General features: G+C 31.8%; 8 protein-coding genes across 8 annotated transcripts; 5 read left to right on the top strand and 3 right to left on the bottom strand.

The window, feature by feature from the left end:
• Positions 1-810: 810 nt before the first annotated feature.
• Positions 811-4,974, top strand: TBLA0A01150 (uncharacterized protein; the record flags this gene model as incomplete). Its single annotated transcript, XM_004177386.1, has 1 exon — positions 811-4,974. The coding sequence occupies one exon, from the start codon at positions 811-813 to the stop codon at positions 4,972-4,974; it is 4,164 nt and encodes a 1,387-aa protein (XP_004177434.1).
• A 348-nt stretch (positions 4,975-5,322) lies between these two features.
• MNT3 (alpha-1,3-mannosyltransferase MNT3) lies at positions 5,323-7,314 on the bottom strand (the record flags this gene model as incomplete). Its single annotated transcript, XM_004177387.1, has 1 exon — positions 5,323-7,314. The coding sequence occupies one exon, from the start codon at positions 7,312-7,314 to the stop codon at positions 5,323-5,325; it is 1,992 nt and encodes a 663-aa protein (XP_004177435.1).
• Positions 7,315-8,287: 973 nt separating this feature from the next.
• Positions 8,288-8,869, top strand: TBLA0A01170 (uncharacterized protein; the record flags this gene model as incomplete). The annotated part of the gene is made up of 1 exon (XM_004177388.1): positions 8,288-8,869. The coding sequence occupies one exon, from the start codon at positions 8,288-8,290 to the stop codon at positions 8,867-8,869; it is 582 nt and encodes a 193-aa protein (XP_004177436.1).
• Positions 8,870-9,757: 888 nt separating this feature from the next.
• Positions 9,758-11,053, top strand: TBLA0A01180 (uncharacterized protein; the record flags this gene model as incomplete). Its single annotated transcript, XM_004177389.1, has 1 exon — positions 9,758-11,053. One exon carries the CDS (start codon positions 9,758-9,760, stop codon positions 11,051-11,053), a length of 1,296 nt encoding a protein of 431 aa, XP_004177437.1.
• A 662-nt stretch (positions 11,054-11,715) lies between these two features.
• Positions 11,716-12,441, bottom strand: TBLA0A01190 (uncharacterized protein; the record flags this gene model as incomplete). Its single annotated transcript, XM_004177390.1, has 1 exon — positions 11,716-12,441. The coding sequence occupies one exon, from the start codon at positions 12,439-12,441 to the stop codon at positions 11,716-11,718; it is 726 nt and encodes a 241-aa protein (XP_004177438.1).
• Positions 12,442-13,307: 866 nt separating this feature from the next.
• SYM1 (ethanol metabolism protein) lies at positions 13,308-13,913 on the top strand (the record flags this gene model as incomplete). The annotated part of the gene is made up of 1 exon (XM_004177391.1): positions 13,308-13,913. The coding sequence occupies one exon, from the start codon at positions 13,308-13,310 to the stop codon at positions 13,911-13,913; it is 606 nt and encodes a 201-aa protein (XP_004177439.1).
• Positions 13,914-14,132: 219 nt separating this feature from the next.
• Positions 14,133-18,401, top strand: HAP1 (Hap1p; the record flags this gene model as incomplete). The annotated part of the gene is made up of 1 exon (XM_004177392.1): positions 14,133-18,401. The coding sequence occupies one exon, from the start codon at positions 14,133-14,135 to the stop codon at positions 18,399-18,401; it is 4,269 nt and encodes a 1,422-aa protein (XP_004177440.1).
• Positions 18,402-18,502: 101 nt separating this feature from the next.
• Positions 18,503-20,278, bottom strand: TBLA0A01220 (ferric reductase family protein; the record flags this gene model as incomplete). Its single annotated transcript, XM_004177393.1, has 1 exon — positions 18,503-20,278. One exon carries the CDS (start codon positions 20,276-20,278, stop codon positions 18,503-18,505), a length of 1,776 nt encoding a protein of 591 aa, XP_004177441.1.
• Between the last annotated feature and the right edge of the window lie 1,270 nt (positions 20,279-21,548).

Genomic DNA, 21,548 nt, shown 5'->3' on the forward strand with positions numbered 1-21,548 from the left:
TTTGGGAACCCATCGTAATGTCTCTTTGGCCTAAATGTCAGAATTTCTTTTTCCTCGTTTACCAAGAACAGCAAGCAGCGATCTCTAAACATTGCAGTATGCTTCATTTCGTATAGGGTACGTGTCTTCGTGCCATTACGAATGGGAAAATACTCTCAATAAGGTAATCATTGTATACCCATAAACGAGCTGTATTTTAAACGATGAACACTCGTATAACTTCCCCCAAACGGCGAAAATTTCCACTCCGTCACACCCCAAAATCACCGAGTCCCTGAGAGTAAACGGCCTATTTACCAAATAAATAAATAAACAATATTTTGACCATTACATTCCCAAATGCTTAATTGCCTATTTAGTCGATACCCTACTCCAGGTCTCTCTAGCATTCTTGAATTTTTCTTTTTTTTCACAACACGCTAGAATAAGCATTGTTTATTTTCTTAGCCTTATGAGATCATCGATTACAAACAGTAGGTTGCTAATTTTTCTTTTTTTGCTGTAGAAACCATCAGCTCTGAGGTAAAGATTGTTTATTATCTTTTAAATACGTAGTTGTTATATAGGTTTGATTATGAAATGCTTATTTATCCAGTTGTATATAAGTGTAGTTTATTATATTTCGCATGTCTTTACATTCTGGTTTCCATTCCTTAAACATCTTTTCAAATATAGTTTAAATAATTACAGGCTATTTTAACGATTTATTAACGAACACAAATCTTTCTGGTTTAAAAATTTGTATAAATTTTAAAAGTATTGTATATTTTATTGTTTTTTGTCATTACAATTAAACAAAAAAAGTAAAATATGTCTTACGCCCAATATTTTACACCTGTTCCTGACGCTTCTGTCACATTCAACGGGGCAAATGTTCAAATCAATCCATTTGATCCCAAGAATGCTACTTCAAAAGATAATTTCAATAACTTAGAATCCAATGATGATTTATTACAAAATTTAACTTTCCAAGCCAATAAAGGGGAAGTTGTTTTAGTATTAGGTGAGCCTTCTTCAGGGTTATTCAAGGCTATGTTTCATGCTAATCAAAACATGTTTTATAATCCAGCAAATTCTGTAAGATTTAAAAATAATGAATTTAAATCCTATTCTAAAAAATGTCCACATCAAATTATTTATAACAATGAACAAGATACCCATTTCCCATTCTTAACAGTTAGACAAACTATTGATTTTGCGTTAAGTTGTAAATTTAGAATCCCTAGGGAGGAGCGTGATCAAATGAGAGATGATATATTAGAAGAATTTGGGTTATCACACGTACTAGATACTATTGTGGGTAATGATTATGTTAGAGGTGTTTCAGGTGGTGAAAGAAAACGTATTTCTATTATCGAGACTTTCTTATCAAATGGGTCCGTTTATCTATGGGACAATTCCACAAAGGGTCTTGATTCTTCCACGGCTTTGGATTTCATGAATATTTTACAAACTCTGGGTAGAGCCACGCAAGCTATTAGTTTAGTTAAAATCTCTCAAGCTTCAGATCAAATTATTGATAAATTCGACAAAATTTTAATGTTATCCAAAAATAGACAAATCTTTTTCGGTACTTTAGACGAATGTTTAGATTATTTCATTAATGATTTAGGTATTGAAAAAAATCCAAATGATTGTATTATGGAATATTTATCATCCATTTTAAATTTACAATTCAATACTGCTGTGTCAAAGACAGAAATTAACAATTCAAGAAAGGTCTCTAAAACTGTCACTTCTATTATTTCCAATGAAGAAGATTTATATCAAAAATGGATCAATACTGAATATTATAAAAAATGGGCTCAAATTACTGAAAGCACACCAGATTCTCAAATCCAAGTCGATTCATTTAATCCAGAAGATATTTCTCCAATATTTGCTGTCCCAATGCATTTACAATTATGGTATTGTATTAAAAGAGCTTTTGAAAGAATTTTTGGTGATAGAGCCTATTTGATTGCTCAATGGATTGCTGTAACTGTCCAAGCTTTAGTTATCGGGTCTTTGTTTTATGATATTCCAATGAACACTGTGGGTTCTTATTCAAGAGGTTCCTTAACTTTCTTCTCTTTATTGTTATTTACTTTCTTAGCTTTAGCCGATATGCCTGCTTCTTTCCAAAGACAACCAATTGTTACAAAACATGTTCAATTATATTTCTATCGTAATTGGGTCGAAACATTCTCTTCTACTTTATACGATTACTTGTTTAAGAGTTGTTTGGTTATTGTCTTCACTATCATATTATATTTCTTAGCCCATTTCCAATACACAGCCGGTAGATTCTTTGTGTTTTTATTATTTGTTGGTATTTATAACTTCTGTATGGTTACTTTGTTCTCTTTAACTGCTCTTATGACTCCAACTTTGGGTATTGCTAACTTGGTTGCTGGTATTCTTCTATTAGCCATTGCAATGTACGCATCTTATGTTATTTATTTGAAAGATATGCATCCATGGTTTGTTTGGATTGCCTACATGAATCCAGCTATGTTTGCAATGGAAGCTATTTTAAGTAATGAGTTACATGGCTTGAAGTTAGACTGTACCGATTCGGTTATTCCAAGAGGTGCTACTTATTCGAATTTATCATTTAAACATAAAGCTTGTGCTTGGCAAGGTGCTACTTTGGGTAACAATTATGTTAGAGGACAAGATTATTTAAAGAGTGCTTTATCATACACTTATCATCACACTTGGAGAAATTTTGGTATTTTGATTGGTTACTTATGCTTCTATATTGCTTTTGCATTATTCGCATCTGAATATGTTAATCCACAATATACCAAGGAAAATATGGATCGTTGGAGATTTTATTTTTCAAGATTCTTACCTTTCTTAAGGAATGAGCAAAGAAAACATGTCGAAGAAGTTAAATCTTTAGAAAGTCCAAATGTGTTAAATACCACTGTATCTACTACTTCTTCTCTCACTTCTTCTGAATCCGATAATATTGCAGTGGGTAAAGGAAAAGAAGGGTTGAAATTATCCGAAGATACCATTGAAGATGTTTCTGATGCTGATCAAAGAGTGGAAGCTCAATCTCATTTGATTTCTTGGAAAAATATGAATTATGTTGTTGGAGGTAATAAACAGTTAATCAATGATGTTTCAGGTTTTATTGGTTCTGGGTTAACTGCATTGATGGGTGAATCTGGTGCTGGTAAGACTACTTTGTTGAATATTTTATCTCAAAGAACCGATACTGGTGTTGTAACTGGTGAAATTTTAATCGATGGTAAGCCTTTAACTGATATCGAATCTTTTAACAGAAGTATTGGGTTCGTTCAACAACAAGATGTTCATTTAGAATTGTTAACCGTTAGAGAATCCTTAGAAATTTCTGCTACTTTAAGGGGTGATGGTGATATGAATTATGTTGATACTATTTCTCATATGTTAAGATTACCAGGTGATATTTTAGTTTCTGAACTTTCTCCAACTGAAAGAAAATTGTTATCTATTGGTGTTGAATTGGTTACTAAACCTTCTTTATTATTATTTTTAGATGAACCAACTTCAGGTTTAGACTCTGATGCCGCTTTAACTATTGTTCAATTTTTAAAGAAATTATCTCAACAAGGTCAAGCTATTTTATGTACTATCCATCAACCTTCTAAGAGTGTTATCAGCTATTTCGATAATATCTTCTTATTAAAGAGAGGAGGTGAATGTGTCTATTTCGGTCCAATTACTGAAGCTTGTGAATACTTTGTTAATCATGATAATTCTTTGACTTATGATACTGAATTAGGTAACCCTGCTGATTTTGTTATTGATGTGGTTGGTAGCAAATCTCAAGGTGGTGAAGATGAATTTGGTGAAAAGAGACAAACAAATGATTGGGCTGCTCTATGGAAAAACTCTCCAGAAAATAGGGCAGTTCATGCTGAATTAGAAACTTTAGAAAGTGAAGCTAGAAACTCTGGTGTTGATTTTACTACTTCTTCTTGGGCCCAACCTTCATATTTGAAACAATTGGCTGTTATTACAAAGAGACAATATTTATGTACTAAGAGAGATTTGATGTATGTTTTGGCCAAATTTGCTTTGAATGCAGGTGGTGGTCTTTTCATTGGGTTTTCTTTCTGGAAAATTGGATATGGTGTTTTAGATCTTCAATATGTTATCTTTTTCTGTTTCATGTCTATGTGTTTATCTTCTCCATTAATTAACCAAGTTCAAGATAAAGCACTTATATCCAAGGAAGTTTATGTGGCAAGAGAAGCTAGATCTAATACCTACCATTGGACTGTTCTATTGTTGGCTCAAACTATCATCGAAGCTCCTTTAGCCATTTCAAGTTCTACACTTTTCTTCTTATGCTCATATTTCTGTTGTAATTTTGATAATTCTCCTCATATTGCTGGTGTTTTCTATTTCAACTATATTATTTTCTCGTTGTATTATTTGACTTTCGGTTTATGGTTAATTTTCTCAGCTCCAGATTTACAAACTGCTGCTGTCTTTGTTGCATTCTTCTATAGTTTCACTGCTTCATTCTGTGGTGTTATGCAACCAAAGGGTTTAATGCCTGGCTTCTGGGTTTTCATGTACAGATGTTCTCCATACACTTACTTCATTGATACTTTCACTTCTGTTTTATTGCATGACAGAAAGGTTGAATGTTCTCAAGGTGAATTAGTTCCAACATCTCCAGATAAGGGTAATTGTGGTGATTTTATGAAAGCTTATGTTGATGAATTTGGTGGTTACGTTAAGGTACCAAAGGCTATCGGTGTTTGTGCTTATTGTACTTATACCATTGGTGATGATTTCTTGGAAGTTGAAAACATGAGCTACAGTCACAGATGGAGAAACTTTGGTATTGAATGCGCATTTGTTGCTTTTAATTTCTTTGGTATGTTTGCTGGTTTCTACCTAACATACATCAAAAAGGTTTGGGGTGATGTTTTCAAACCTGTCAAGTACATTCTAAGAAATCCTCTTAAAAAGAAAGTTAAGAATTAAGTACGAACTTTCCATGAACACTAAACTTTAAACATTTTTCAATATTTCTCATTCTGTAAACTAATATCCATATTTCATCATTAATTAATTTTATAATTCTTTCATATATAGATTTAATTTTCCTGCGTTTAATTTTTTTCCTTTGAAATAGTATTGCTTTAACTTTTTAAAACTTAACTCTTTACAGGACAATATCATTCTTAATAAAATAAATATTATGAGAATAATAAAATTTAAAATATGCCATAATAAAATTATATAAATGTATTAGAATAACATATAAACAGTATAGTTACATAAAAACTGATATTAAAAAAATAGTCTTTCTTATTAAGATATGAGACATGCTTATGACTGGTTCCATAACTCTGAAATCTTATTAAATTGTAAAACTTCTTCATCATTAAAATTAATTGTGTGACCTAAGGTATTTTCAGGATCGTTTAAATCGTTACCAGCAAAAGCACAATATACATATTCTGAACATTCTCTAATATGTAACCAAGGATTTCTGTCTGAATCTGGTACAATGAGTCCTTCAATTCGCAAAGGAGCTGAATAAATCTTCTTTAAACTGACCTCATCACCGTATCTATCTTTGAAATAGTCTGGATATTTCTTAAAATCATTTTCGGCACTATTTGGGAATTTACACGTCTTTAAACCACCATTAGTCCACAATAAAGTATCGAGTGCATCGCTATGAGCGATCTGGGTAGCACATATATGTGATTCTACCTTTTCTGTATCTGGATTAACGTTTTCCATCATTGGACCAATTATAGAGCCATCTACGGGATCAATATAAAAATCCTCACCAGCAAACAATTGGCCAATCCAGAAAATTTCTTTATCACCATAAACACAACGTTTGACTTTAGCATCAATATGAAATAAGAAAGATAATAAAAGACCACTTAATTTTTCTACTTTATCAATTGCAACTATCCCACTATCAACATGATGCAATTGCAAGTTTCTGAAAAATGTCTTGTAAGCCATATCAGCAGCAGATGAAGAATCAAATTTATTTGTTGTAGAATCGAATTTCAATCCAGTATGAATTAAATTTGTTTCCTGATTGGAAGGCTCAGCTTCATGGAACATATCAATACAGTATTGGAAAGTGTGCTCAGTACGCATAACACGATCCTTATACATTAAAATACCTGTTTCTTCAAATCCTTCATTTTCGAAAAAATAATCCATACCAATGAAAGGAATAGCATCCACATCTAAGAAAATAGCCTCTTTAAAAGTATTGAATAGCATTGCAACCCACTTATTGAGGAAATTAACAATATAATTCTTTGAAAATTCTTCATCTAACATTGTTGAGCAATCTAATAAATAAACCTTTTGAGTAGTCTTTTGCACTGTTAAAATCAAAGAATCCAAAAATTCTTGAGTAGGAGCTTTTGCGGAGATAATTTGAATTGGGTGCTTATTATTTAGATGCTCTAATACTGCCAACTGTTTTCTAAATAAAGGTAAATCACTTTCTTTAAAAGTAGTGACAATCCCCTTACCAGAAGCCATTGATGCCCAATTGTTCCAGAAATTTTTATTGTAATTTGCATCAATTTTATCAATTGGAAGTGGTTGTACTATACCAGTAGTTAGATCGAAAATACGGGGGTACAGAGGAAGCTGTTCCGAATCTCCACGCTCAACATAAGTTCTTCTTAAAAATGGATACATTCTATCTTGGAAATCTGAAGGATCAACATTCATTACAGGAAAGGAGATGGCCTTACCATTCGAGTTAGCTGGCTTTGGAATATTTGAATAATCAAAAACATCTGTTGGTTTTAAGCCCCCCTTTAAGAAACAATAATCATAAATTCTTTGACGCTCTGCTAATAAAGATAAATACAAATTGTCAGTTTCTTCAATATTATAAAATTCCATAATTTTATTATTGGCCCAATTTGGATCCACTCTATAATAAGTGTCTATCAAATATCTACATTTATCAATTCTTTCCACTTGTGTAGAATTATCCCAATTAATTAAGATATTTTGTTCATATGTAGAGATATATTTTTCGTCTAAATTAAAGAAATTCCAGAGTTTTTGAAGATGACCAACATTATTGGATAATTCAGCCCTTTGACGATGTGATTCAATAACGTTAAATATTGAACCTGCTAAAGCTGGCCTCTGTGATGACCCTTTAGTTGGTTTATCATTAATAGATAGGTTTTTGGCAAAATCAACCCTCTTATGATTCTGTCTAATCAGATAATCTGAGTAGGAGACAATCCCAATCCCGATAATGATTAGTAAGAACAGTAGCTTTTTAGAAAGCAACCTTCTTAAACGAAAGTAACGGTTCATGATCTATGAGGGATGAAGTCGCTTTAACTAACGAAGAATATAAAATAATGTACTTTCTATGAAGTGTTATGTGTAAGAGTTACGAGATAATACAATAAAGAAGTGCTTTTGTAATAATAGGATATTTATTTTTTATTTTTTATTTTTTTTTCACAGGAAACTTCTTTGTCAATAGGTTGTTTATACTTTACTACATCTTTTCGCGATGCTGTTAAAGATTTGGGTGAATTACCCAATAGGATTAAATTTTTCAAACGGATTTTTCCATTCCAGAACTCCGTGAATTTTGGAAAAAAAGACAATAAATAACGAGTTACTTAGAATTCGAACACAAGATTATTTTAAAATCATGGCGTAAAACAAAGGATAGAAGATATCTAGTTTATTAGCACTAAACTGTAAGTCTGTGTATTTTGTTTTATTGAGTCCTTTGAAAAGTAGTTAAATATTATTCCCTATTATCAGCATATATCAGCAGGTATTTATTCTTTTTTTATATACAAGAAATTCATTGTGTGGTACTAATAATTTTTATCCAACCAAATATTTTTACTTTAGGTAATGATTGCTTTGCAATACTAAAATATACAATTTCACATAGTATTTATTTATATTTTAATAATGTAAAATAATCATTATTATTGCTTCCTGGAAATTATCTCAAACTTTTCATTTCCCTTTTTTTGTCACACTGTACGGCGTTTTTTCCAGACTCGCAACAAATTCTCGATTTCAATTCTCTTCAACCTCAACGACGGAAAACTTGTCAATAACTAACAAAATAATAAAGTTTCATTGGAGTATTAACTGGAAAAAAATAACCATAAACAGAGATCAAAGTGGGTTAAAAGTAGTTAACAGCTTGTTAAATTTATTCTTGGAGTAACATTTATTTTTCTTCTAGTCACAGATAAGTATTATACTGAAAATTAAAGAAGTAATTAGTAGAAACCGTCTCTCTCCACGTGACACGATGACCACTGATCCTTCTGCTAAATTAAAAGCTGCTAAGAATTCCTTAGTGGCTTCATTATTTGAATTATCTAAATCAGCTAATCAAACTGCCTCCTCTATTGTCGATTTTTACAATAGTGTTGGTGATGATGAAGAAGAAAAACTAGAAGCCTTCACCACTTTAACCGAATCATTACAAACTTTGACATCTGCCACTTCAAACATTAATGAAATTGGTATGGATTTGATCCATGGTACTTCCAATGATGCACTAAAGGATGAAACTAATGATGCATCAAGTCCATCATCATCAAACGCTCACTCCAAAAAAAAGAGAGCTGAAAAGGATCCAAATGCACCAAAAAAGCCATTAACTGTCTTTTTCGCCTATTCAGCTTTTGCTCGTCAACAGTTACGTGCTGATAGAGAAAATGAAGGTTTGCCACCTTTATCATCTACTGAAATCACCCAAGAAATTTCTAAAAAATGGAAAGTTTTAGATGAAGAAGAAAAAGATAAATGGAGAGCAGCTTATAATGTAGAATTAGAACATTATCAAATGGAAAAGCAAAAATATTTGGAATCTAAAAAAAATAGGTGATTCGACGTTATCACAATCAGAACCTCCTTTAATTTCTTCCCCAGAATTACAGTTACCAACTTTTGAAGATGATGAATTAGCTACAAACCCAATTGAAGAAGAAAAAATAAAGAAAGATGAAACTCAAGAAAGCGATCACGGTGAAAAGAGACCTCTGGAAGAGGATAATTTGACTATCGTAGATTCAGGTGAAAAGAAGAAGAAGAAGAAGAAGAAAAAGAAGGATAAGAAAAAGAAGGATAAGAAGGATAAAGCCTCTGCTTAAAGATAAAACTAATTCAAAATTAGACCTGTTTTTTTTTAAGACTCTTAAAATACTTTCATGATTTATTCATGGCAAAGAAACAAACATTGACTTTCTAGTTTTTTATCTTCTTTATATTTTTTTAGCCCATTATTATTTACATAACCATACTAATATTATTTAGTTCACTTTCAGTTATCTGATTCACAGATCATGGAGATTTACTATGTATTCTTTATTTAATTTAACAGTACTATATTATATTATGACTTACTGTTTCGCTAACATTACAATGATGTGTTTTTTTCAATAAATTTGGCTTTCCTTAATTTTTTATTATCTTTGGACAGAAAATCTGAAAAAAGTAGTGTTAAAGAAAAAATAAAATAAAATAAAATATAAGCACTTTGTTCAATGGAAAATAACAACGGCCTTACTATTATTTTTTAAATTACAAGTGACAAAGGTTCAAAGTTATATTGCATTTTCTATTCATAATTTCAATTTAAAAAAATTCAAAACTGAAACAGATATAAAAGAAAACTGTCATAAAAGAATAATTAAATATACTATTATCTTGCCAAGTATTCTACTCAATTTTGCTTAACTTTTTTTTTTTTACCAAAAATATTTATATTTTAATAATGAGTTTATCTAAATCTTCATATATGATGTACTTTCAAGAAAATTATAATAATATGAACAAAACGAATAGTTTTCATAATTTTAAAAAATTGGATCACGATACTGAAAGATTTTTTACTAAGAACAACCACACTAATAATAAGCTAATTCCTAAAGTAAATGTTTCTAAAGATCCAAATACTTTATCTAACGTAAATACGTACCCAAAAAGATTTAGTTGTGGAAAATTAACTGGAGAAACATGTGTGAATTTATATAATGAAATTACACCAGAACTTCCTTTAAACTTTAAGAAAAAAAATAAAAATACAACATTGAAAAATATTAGAAAAGAATATTCTCAGAATACTTTGAAAGAAAAAATAGCAACTAAATTAGCTAGCTTCAAAGATCTTACTAAGGATTCTTTTTCTACAGGAACTATAATGAATGATGTGTTAGAATATCTAAACCAATTAGAAATTGAATTAGAAAAAAGCTGTAGAAGAAACGCTTACCACAAAGAAAATATTGGACTTATTGACCAAGTTGAAATTACAAATAAAAATTACCATTTTAAAGATATGAGCACCTCTATTAATTATCCACATTATGAATCTTTAATTCCTGAAAACGAATATGATACAGTAATTTTTACACCAATGGAAGAATCTGAAAATGGTGAAACAAAACAATTTTGCCAGCAAATACAGAAAGATAATTATTTGGAAGAATTGTTCCAATCAAATGACAATATAACTAATACAATATCTGTTGTGGATTCTAGTATTTTGAATGATATAGAAGCAAATGAAATATTACATGAGCCATTAGTAATACGACAACCAATAGATTTAAATAATACCAAAAAAAAAATTGAGAAATTAATCGATGAAATAGAAATATTCCAAAAACGTAACATTATTTTACCATATGGCAGGTATAAAGAAGTAGATTCTTCAAGTAATTATGGGTTTTTAAGAAAAAAGTTATTTTTCCATTCGACATCTTATTTAAGAAGAAAATCAATAATTAGCGATGATCCCTTTTACAAGAATGAATATAAAAACAAAATCTTTAAAAAATATATATTATCAGATAAATATTTAAAGGAATCACAGGAGTTTCCAAATTCATTTTTTTCTCTATATCAAATTTTAAAAGAATTATTCAAAGTTGCTCATGAAGAAACTTTTAGAGAAAATACTGATGCTCCTAATCATTATAGAAAGAGTAATATCGAAAAAATTGACATTCAAGACAGAAAAACAATAAAGGAGATAATAAATACTTTATGGAGTGATTATTTTGAATAAAATTCTTTTTTTGTTTACAAAAGTTTTTTTTAAAACTGATAGTTATTATGATTATAGAGTAGTTTGCATTAATGAAAGTTGAAAACCATGACTTATTACAAATTAATCTTAAAACTAGGTTAAAGTTTTGCATTTATTTCTCCTTTTTTTTATTTTTTTTTTTTTTTTGGTTATAAATCACTGAGATTCCTATACAACGTGCTCAATATTTTCTTAAATAATGATGAATACTTTTCGTGAATTATCACAATTTAGTGTCTACGATTTAGTTTAAAACATACTTATTTGTCCCCGTTTAGGAAATATTATAACCATATACTCAAGATATAATAGGGATTGTAGTTTTTCTGTCTACTCTTCTTAGTAAAGGAGCAAATCCCAATGCAATAGGTAAAATTCTTCTCTTGAACAAGTAGTGCTAATACCTAGACGATAATAATATATACAGCTTCTAACAAGCAACTTGTCATTACAAATGTTTGTTATTGAAAAAGATGAAATATTTATGATAGATTTATTTTTTTAAAATTATATATAATACAGAGAATATAAAGAATGAGAAATAGAGTGAGTTGAGTAACAGCGGTCTAACAATGAATTTTATGTACTGGCGATTGTCATGTCAGAAATGGAGTACCTAATGCAAAGTTTTATTGTATTGATTAACAAGAAACTAATTCAACAGCTTGTAGGTAGACCTTGGTACATTGTTCCCCTTGGTTTTCATCATATAAATTATAGAAGTTACCAGACAAACATTGGTAGAAGACATCGTTGGAACCAATGGCCAAGTTACCCTTTGGAGTGATGGACCAACCAGCAGCGTAGATGGCACCGGCTTGTGGTGGTGGACCATCGAATTGGAATTGTCTGTTAGAGACGATAGAACCGACTCTACCCTTAGCATCGGTTAAGATACCGTTCTTTAAAGTCATAGTTAAAGTGCCATTGTTCTTGCAGGCTTGAGATTCGAAGAAAGCATCTTCTGATGATTGGGCGGAAGAAGTAGAAGCGGTAGATGTTGTAGATTCAGCTTTAGTAGCAGTGGCAGAGAATGATTTACCGTCTAAAGTGGTAGTCTTTCTTGTAGTAGCTTGGATTTGGCCATCACCGATTTGAGAGACAGCGGCAGCAGTGGATTTTGGAGCTTCAGTCTTGGTAGTGGCTTGTATTTGGCCATCACCGATTTGAGAGACAGCATCTCTTTTAGCTTTAGCAGTAGAGGCAGTCATCGGAATAACAGCAATACCGAAAGAGCCAGTGTAGTCTGACATGGCATTGGCGTATTTAGAGTCTGGAGTCAGAGTGGACCATGGTTCAGATGGCTTGTAGGCAGCCATAGCAGAAGAGGCTAAGGCAGCGATAGCTAAAGTGTTTTTGTATTGCATTGTATTATGTGGGAGTGGGGGTGGGAGTGGGAGTGGTTGATTGTTGATGGATTCTTTAGTGTTGATGGGAAACTCTTTTTGTCTGAAACAACGTGTAGTATTTATACTAAAGAATTCTGCATTTTACTGTAAAACAATACCATACTATTAGCCGCTATTAACCATCCATCGCATTTTTTTTCAGGCTAGTTTTAAGGGTTCAGCATTAGCCAGCACGAGAAAGTTTCCGGATCGAGAAATTCCGGCTGGCGAATGTTCTTCAGAAATTCCCGTATGTCTGATTTCCAGTAAACGGAATTTGCCATATAAAAAAGAACTGGCTGGTAACGGCACAAATATCAGATCACCAGCCATCGGATATCAGGCATAAAGATTTATTTATTTCAGGGTTACAATTATTTTACTTTGTTATTAATTAATCAGTAAGTTGTGAGTTATGTTTGTAATTTTAATATGCCATCGTCACAAACACTTCAAGTACAAAGGCTTTAAGATATAATAATCAGTTATATAATAACTATGTAAAATTGTTTACATTTTAACATTTTTCAATAAAAGGGTGTACTGAAATTAAATGCATTAAATAGTACTCAGAACTTGTAGTCAGAACTTGTAGTAAAAAATTGTAATCAAAAATTGTATTACAAAGTAGTAAGTAGTATCATATTATAATATTTTTACGGCGTAAAAGTCCGGGTTACGATGGTAATTATAGTAACCACGAGTTTCACCCTTTAGCAATAATAAATTTCAATTGAAAATTTCCTTTATAGCTTGAAACCCGACCGAGATGAGTCATGAGCGGGTAACTTCACGGTATATATATAAGCGACGAAACCTTGAGTGCGTCAGCAAAATCGGCAACAATGGCGTCTCGATTCACTAGCCGTGTGTGGACGGCATACCAGCAAAGTTTGGCTACCAAACCGTTTATCACCAACGCATGGACCACTTCTGGCCTGTTTGCCGCTGGAGACTGTCTTGCACAAGCCCTAGGGCAAGCTCAGGAGAAACCCCTGGATAAAAAACCACCGGTACAATCTCCAATATCTACAGATTCGAAACTCATACCTCTGCGATGGGATTGGCAACGGACATGTCGTGCAGGCCTCTATGGAACTCTCTTTTCACCCCTGGGCACGTGGTGGTACGGCGTGCTAGCACGTATCACGTGGTCCAGCGGATGGCGTACTCTGACAGTACGTGTTGCTGTAGACCAGTTAATGTTTGCTCCCTTTGGGGTATGTTTGTATTACTCGGTAATGGCCTTGTTGGAAGGTCATGGGATCCACGGAGCCATGGGGCGCGTTCATGTTCGTGCTTGGAACACTCTAAAGGCTAACTGGAGCATATGGCCATTATTCCAAGCCGTGAATTTAAGTATGGTCCCACTACAGAATAGACTATTGACAGCAAACCTTGTTGCCTTGTGTTGGAATGCATACTTGTCAGGACACAATGCGATGCGTTGAAGATGCACGAAACCTGATACCACGTGCACAGCGCCAGCGTGGCCTTGTGATCACGTGCACAGAGAGTGCTGGCCTACTTTGCGGGCGGGCTTACGCCGCCGCGTTCGGTGATCAGGAGCAGAATTTCTTACTTTCACGCCAATAGTATCTTATTAAGTATACAAAGCTGTTTATTATTTCACATACTCCAATATATTTTAATCCAACTACTCCAACACAATGTTCCCCAATAGTAGTGCTCCTACTTTTAGTACGAGACAGTTTCCTAACTCAACTATAAATAATGCAAGTAATACCGCAAGTAATACTGCAAATCATTCTGCAAACAACAATGCAAATAGTAAAGCAAATATAAATATAAATAATAATAATAATAATAATAATAATAATAATAATAATAATAATAATAATAATAACAATAATACTCATAGTAATATTAATGCAAATACTAACACAAGTACCAATACAAACACAAGCAACTCAAGCACAAGTACTACGACCAGTACTCCAAACCATTCCACTTCGAACTCGTCCAAGCCAAAACGAAAACGTAATAGAATCCCCCTGAGTTGTACGATTTGTAGGAAAAGAAAAGTAAAATGTGACAAGAAAAGGCCTCATTGTAATCAGTGTACAAAGACTGGTGTATCTCACTTGTGTCATTACATGGAACAAACATGGGCAGAAGAAGCTGAGCGTGATCTCTTGAAAGAACTAGAGTTAAAGAAATTGAAAGATCATGTCAAATCCCTAGAAGACCAACTGGCAAAATTGCACTCTACCATCACGACAACAAAGACGGTATCACCGAAACTAACTCCTGCTCCTTCGGCTCATTCAAACGACGAGTTAGATTTGACTAGAAACTTCGATATGCTTCACTTGAAAAGCAACGGGACAATCCATCTGGGTCCCACCCACTGGTTGGCTATTATGAAAGGTGATCCATATTTGAAATTGATTTGGAAACAAATCTTTGTAATAAGAGAACGCTATACTAAATACCTTCATTCATCTCACCCTGCAGTGCCTCCTTTGCCTGCACCTGCATCTGTACCTACTCCTACTTCTGTACCTACACCGGCGCCTGCTCCTACTTCTGCTTCTTCTATTTTACCATACAACGCTCTTCCTTTACCGGAAAGAAATTCAACAACGCAATTAAATTTACCTAGACCAACAGCAACACCTTCGGCTACCACGACTACCGCTACTACTACTACTAATAATAATAATAATAACACAACCACAACCACAACTACAACTACAACTGCCAATGGTACTACCGCCAATACCACCACCACAAACACTGCCCCACCACAGCCCCCTATATTGCGTTGCCCTGTCACTGGTTTGACTTCTGCAAATAACCCTCATTTAGCAATGCCTCCATTACCACCGACAAAGAAATTAACTACTCAAAACAAAAAAGTTTTCCAAGGTATGCCACAACTAACAAACGACCAAATCATTAAAAAGATTTGTGCTCTCTTACCGCCAAAACACATCATTATTCAATTGGTAGACCTATTCTTCGATCACTTGTACCCGGTTATACCAATCATCGATGAACTTTCTTTCAAATCTAACATCTCATCGATTTGTAATTTTAAACATTGGAATACCCCTCAGGCTGGCCCTCCTCCTGCTACATCTGCACACCCTTCTTCTCCTTCTCCAAATTCTCCTTCGCCTGCTGCCATTTCTATGGAAAAATTGAAGAAATTATCTTTTAATAAAATTAAAGATTATTCAATTTTTGGCATTCTCGTCATTATTCTTCGTTTAACCTGGCTATCCTTACCTTGTAATAGATTCAAAAATTTAAATTTCCATAATCTGAAATTACCTTCTATTCAGTTACATTCTGTGTCACCATCTATGCAGAGCTCTTCTTCTACTTCTTCCTTCTCTTCTATTTCATCTTCAACTCCTTCTTCTTCAAATTCTTCTACTCCATTAAATGATGATTCAGATTTGTTAAGATATGAAATCCCATTAGAAGTATTAGACTTGGTACGGAAAAATTTGATCAAATTCGATGAATTGTCAACTACTTCAAATTCAAACGTAAATTTGACGACAATCCAATTTGCAATCTTCTACAAGATTTATCTCACATGCTGTCCAGCTACTCCATCTCCAAACCCAGCAAATACTCAAGATAACGAATCTCATCAATTACTCTTAGCAAGTATCACTCAAATGGCTTTTTCATGTGGGTTACATAGAGATCCAGATAATTTCCCTCAATTGAATACTTTATCTCAAAATAATTCCTCTGCTTCTTCTCATCAACACAATTCTTCACCTTCCACTGAGAGGTTTAAACATACTTGGAGAAAAACTTGGTATTTCATTGTCTCATTAGATATCAATCAATCCCTCTTGTTGGGTACTCCTCGTCTATTAAGAAACTTATCAGATATCAGTGATACAAAATTGCCTTCCCATTCAAAGATTGATTATATTCATGATATTAAAGAACTTATTATTGTAAAGAATTTCACTTTGTTTTTCCAAATTGATTTGATTATCATTGCTGTATTAAATCATATCCTGAACGTTTCTGTTTCTAAAAATGTTCGGAAGTTCGAATTAGATCATTTGATACTTTCATTGAATAATTTAACAAATAATAACATTAATATTAATGATATCATTAACGATTTGATTCATTCAGGTTTATTATTCACCACAGAGGGGAAAGTAGATACCACAAATTTCGATGATTCATATAATTTACCACCAATGGAAGAATTATTACATCTATATACTAAATCACATTCTGATCCAAATGATAAAAAATTTGAAATGCCTTTTGAATCCACCATTAAAGCATTATTTTTTGATAAGCATTTAACAATTAGAATGTTATTATATCTTTTGAATTATATCTTATTCACATTTTATGAGCCGAAGGGTAATGAAGACCCAAATACAATCGTATTAGCAAAAGAATATGCTCAACAAACTTTGAATTTTGCCATGGAAGGCTATAAGAATTGTTTGTCATTTTTATTGAATTTAAACAAAATCAATTCAACTCATAATTTTATTTTCAATTATATGGAATTGATATTAATGCCAAATTGTTTAAATATAGGGAATAGATCGTTACAATTCATTGTTTGTCTTTTATTAAGAATAAAATGTGGTCCAATTAATGGTACTTATGATTACAACGTTTTCTCTTCCACTTCAGGTAGTTCAAATAATAATACAAGTGATGATGATGAATCTCATTCACATCAATCAAACTCTTTGGTTAATGAAAATGATGATACAATATTCATCAATAAGATAGATCTAATAGAGGAAGACTCACTTGTTCTTTCGAAAAAATTAACGAATAGAATGAATTTGTTTTTCGATTTAACAAAACAAATCTCAAAAAAATACTTGTATGCTACTAAACTAATGAAATCAACAAGATTCTTCATCACTCTTTTAAAACCTAATGACCCAACTACAAATTTAAATCCAAAGAGATTTCCTCATAATAAGTTACAGAATACTTCATACCATAAGAATGTAAATTTACCAAATTTCTTTAAAAAGATTCCTTTCTTTATGATGAATGCAAATTCAGAAAGTATTAAAAAATGTCCAGTATATCAAGATGCTTTGGGGATGTTTAATCCAATAGACTCAGCTACTCCATCATCAAATAACTCTTCCATTTCTACTTCGAATTCATCAAATTATACTACTGCGCCTTCAAAATTAAATAATTCCCTCAATTATACCAAACTTCCGCCTATTAGATCATATAAACCAATCACGATTTTTAATTCAAAATCACCTACTCCTTCTCAAGACGCACAAAATTCTACAAAGAGACGTCGTTTAAATGAAGATGAGACTTCAAACGATCCAATCGTGAAAAAGGAACAAAATTTAGAATTATCTTCACAAAATTTGGAAACTAATACAACCACATTACCATCTTTGCAAGAACAGATGACTCCAGATATTACAAACTTACCACCGGCAGCAACCACTACCAATAAGAATTCATTACTTACGTTTGATGATTTTAATAGGCTAAACGGTTCTTTAACACCTATCCCACTTCCAAATTCAACAAACCCTCCACCTCAGCAGTTACCAAACCAAAACCAATTCTTCATTAATAATAATGCCTCAAATGCAAACACAACTGCATCTAATAGTACTAATTGGACTCCAAATCCAAATAATTTTGACTCCAATTTTACAAATACTCCAACCTCAAACATGAACAATACAAATAATATGAATAATAACTTCATCCCTGATTTTGAAGATTTCCTGCTACAAAATTCTAATTTGAACGGGTTAGTCATTAACCCATCAAGTATTGCAGAAGCTGTGGGATTTGGTAATATAGATTCAGATAATTCTTCGAATAGAAATGACGCTACAGATTTCTTACCAATAGATAATACAAATAATATTGGCGGACTACAAGATTTCTCAAATAATGATTTTTTTGTCTGGGAATAAATAATGTATAAATATGCCTTTTAATTCCCATAATTGTTTATCAAATATATAAATAAATATTTAAGATATATACATGTAAATATCGTTCTACATCGCCACAATTAAAATTCAAATGATTCAATAGAATAGTTAACATTTTTTCTATTGGCTAATAATTTAATATCTTTAATTAATCCATTAGGACCACATCCTAATATCCATGTATTATCCCTAATTTGTTCCACATCATCGAATTCATCGAATTCATCCAAATATTTGAAGTCAGAATTCCAATTAGGTCTTCTATTATAATTGACACTTGCAAATGTATCATTAGAAATATCAAATAATCCGTCATTCTCAACACTAACTTGATCTTCTAAAACCTCGTTCTTACAATCTTCTAATACTTCATTCTTACAATCTTCTAATACTTCATGCTTACAATCTTCTAATACTTCATGCTTACAATCATCAACACTTGAATCAGATTTGCCAGTCACATGTATCTCTTCCAATTCGATAACTTCAGCGGAATCTCTATACTCAATTACCTGTTTAGGGCTTTCTCTAGTAATATAAATATGGAAATCTCTCTTAATCTCAGCTTCATAGTCCTTCAATGATTCTACATATTTTAATACTTTTAAATCATTGTGATTACTAATAACCCAATACAATCTAATATTTTTAATTTTCCTATTACCATCTCCGTTTTCCATTTTCATATTTTGATCTTGGAAATATCTATAAATAGGTAGCCCATATCCAATACCACTACCCCCAACAATAATAAGCAAATTTTCACAATTATTTAAACAGCTAACTGGTACAGCAGATTCAAAATGCTTTGTAATTGTAAATCTCTTATTTTCTTTTAATTTTAATGATTTCATCATGGGTATTTTCCCGTTAGAATTTTCTTTAACTATTAAATCTATTGTATCATCACCGGGGAGTGAAGCTATAGAAAAGGGATGAGTAGGTAGCATCCAAAATAATGGATTTAATATATGATAAGGAGAAATACGTAGGTGTGAGGCTGGTGCAAAATTAGTGTTATTGAGACCAAAAATAGTGAACTTGGGTAATTTTATTAATTTCAAATTTGAACCTGGAATGTCAACTTTTTTAATAATAGTTTTAACTCTAGAATAAAAAAGTTTTTGGATTACTATTATTGCTAAAATTGCAATATCAAAATAAAAATATGGTACTAATACAGATGGTCTTGCATGATAGGGTGTTAGAAAGATAAATGCAATTAATGTCAAATGATGCATCATATAAAATAATTTATAATACTTTCTTCTTAAAAACCTAATCGATAAAGGAAATAATACACAGAAGATGACAAATATAATAAACCCAACTAGGTTATATTTATTTTTAAACATTTTTTTCACAACAATGTCATCAATATGCCATACGACCATATACACAAGACTGTGAACGAACATGGTAATAAATATAAATCTTGATAGCCATTTATGCAAAGGTATCATATCAGTATAATTAAACTTACTAACCTTTAATAAAATATTAGATCTTAATGTAATTAAAAGATTTAGACTGGCTAAAACATAGCTTAATCTTCCCAGTCTTTTGTAATAAATTTTCCCTGGGATTTTTCTAAGTGGGACGTTAACTGGATATACGACAAAGGATATAACAAGGGGGATTAAAAGATAAATGGAAAGATGCAATACCTTTAATTCATAAAAGAATTTGAAAAAAAAATTTCTAGTATTATATCTTTTCACGAGACTAAACCTCCTTCTTGCGTATCTAATTGTTAAAAGCCTTCTAGATACAACTAGCAAAGCAAAAAAAATTAATGATGTAACAAATGGATAGTAGCCATACCTAATATTAACTCGACTGGTGAATTTTTTCATATCGAAACCACCTGCATGAGCTTCTGTACCATTTTTAGCGGCACCTGTACCATTTTTAATCGCTGAACTAGTAGAATTCATTATTCGCCCTTTAATAATTTTCAAGTGTTTAAATTATTCTAGATATTAAAGCTTAAGGGAAGACCACGACTTCTTTTTTAAAATAATGGTTTAAGTATCCTCGAATATATCAAACTCAATCTTATACAGATTAAAAAATAAAGTTCCAGGACAAATCGGTAAATATTCAGGATATATATAACAGCGACCTTTTTGATCTTAGATTTTTTCACAATACTTTAAATTGGAGGATAAATGTAACACAAGAAAATCCACTCAAGAAACAGCACCTTTTATATCTTAATCGACAAGTCTGTTAGTTGAATATCATGTTTGATGTACTGTTTTTTTTGATATTTGAATTTTTTTTTAAAGGTTAAAAGGTGTATTTTCCAAAAATATGGCCTTAATTTCTTAGTTTCTAGTAGTAACACTAAGACCGCTGTTGATAGCTTATTCCGTGTGTATACAGCGAGTTTTTTCGGAAGTTGGACACCCAGAATTTAAACAAACCACTTCCTCGAAAACAAAAAGGACAACAGGAAAATGTCACAAATTCTAACTTAAACTAATTAGCTGATAGGTGAGCCGTAAGCGTTTTTGATTAGTTTTCTTATTAACTCCAAAATGCCGGAAAATATATAAATATTTTCTACATATATGAAATACTTGCCATCTCCAGATTTACCCCAAGGAGTAACCTATTTAGGAACCATAACCTATAAAATCAAAACATATAAATGTTAAACCTCAGTTAAGAAAATGTGGGAATTGTATTCCAATAAATCAATTCTTTATCTGTAATGTGCTCATGATTGCATTTGTTATCCTATTGTAAAATAATCGCCAACTGTATAATATTAATTCCTTCTTTATTGATTGGGTTATGATGAAGGATTTGACAAGTATTATATTTCATTAATTTTATTGGCAAGATATATTTCTTCCTTTAATTGGTTAATCTTAGGTTCATAATAGAAGTTATACTATTCATACTGCAAGGCAACGTAATTTATTAATTTTTCTATGAATGAGACTACACATGCTTAACGGTGGGAAAAGTATACTTGTTAGCATATAGCATTTTATTTATGCTTTTTTGAGTTTAATATGACCCCAATTTCCTCATATATACAGCATTTAACAAGTTTTGTTGTATACAGGCTTTTTTTTCTTTTTTTCATATTTTTTTTAATGGCATACGACTGGA

The sequence above is a fragment of the Henningerozyma blattae genome, chromosome 1, assembly GCF_000315915.1.
Source record: "Henningerozyma blattae CBS 6284 chromosome 1, complete genome".
Classification (NCBI taxonomy): Eukaryota; Fungi; Ascomycota; class Saccharomycetes; order Saccharomycetales; family Saccharomycetaceae; genus Henningerozyma; species Henningerozyma blattae.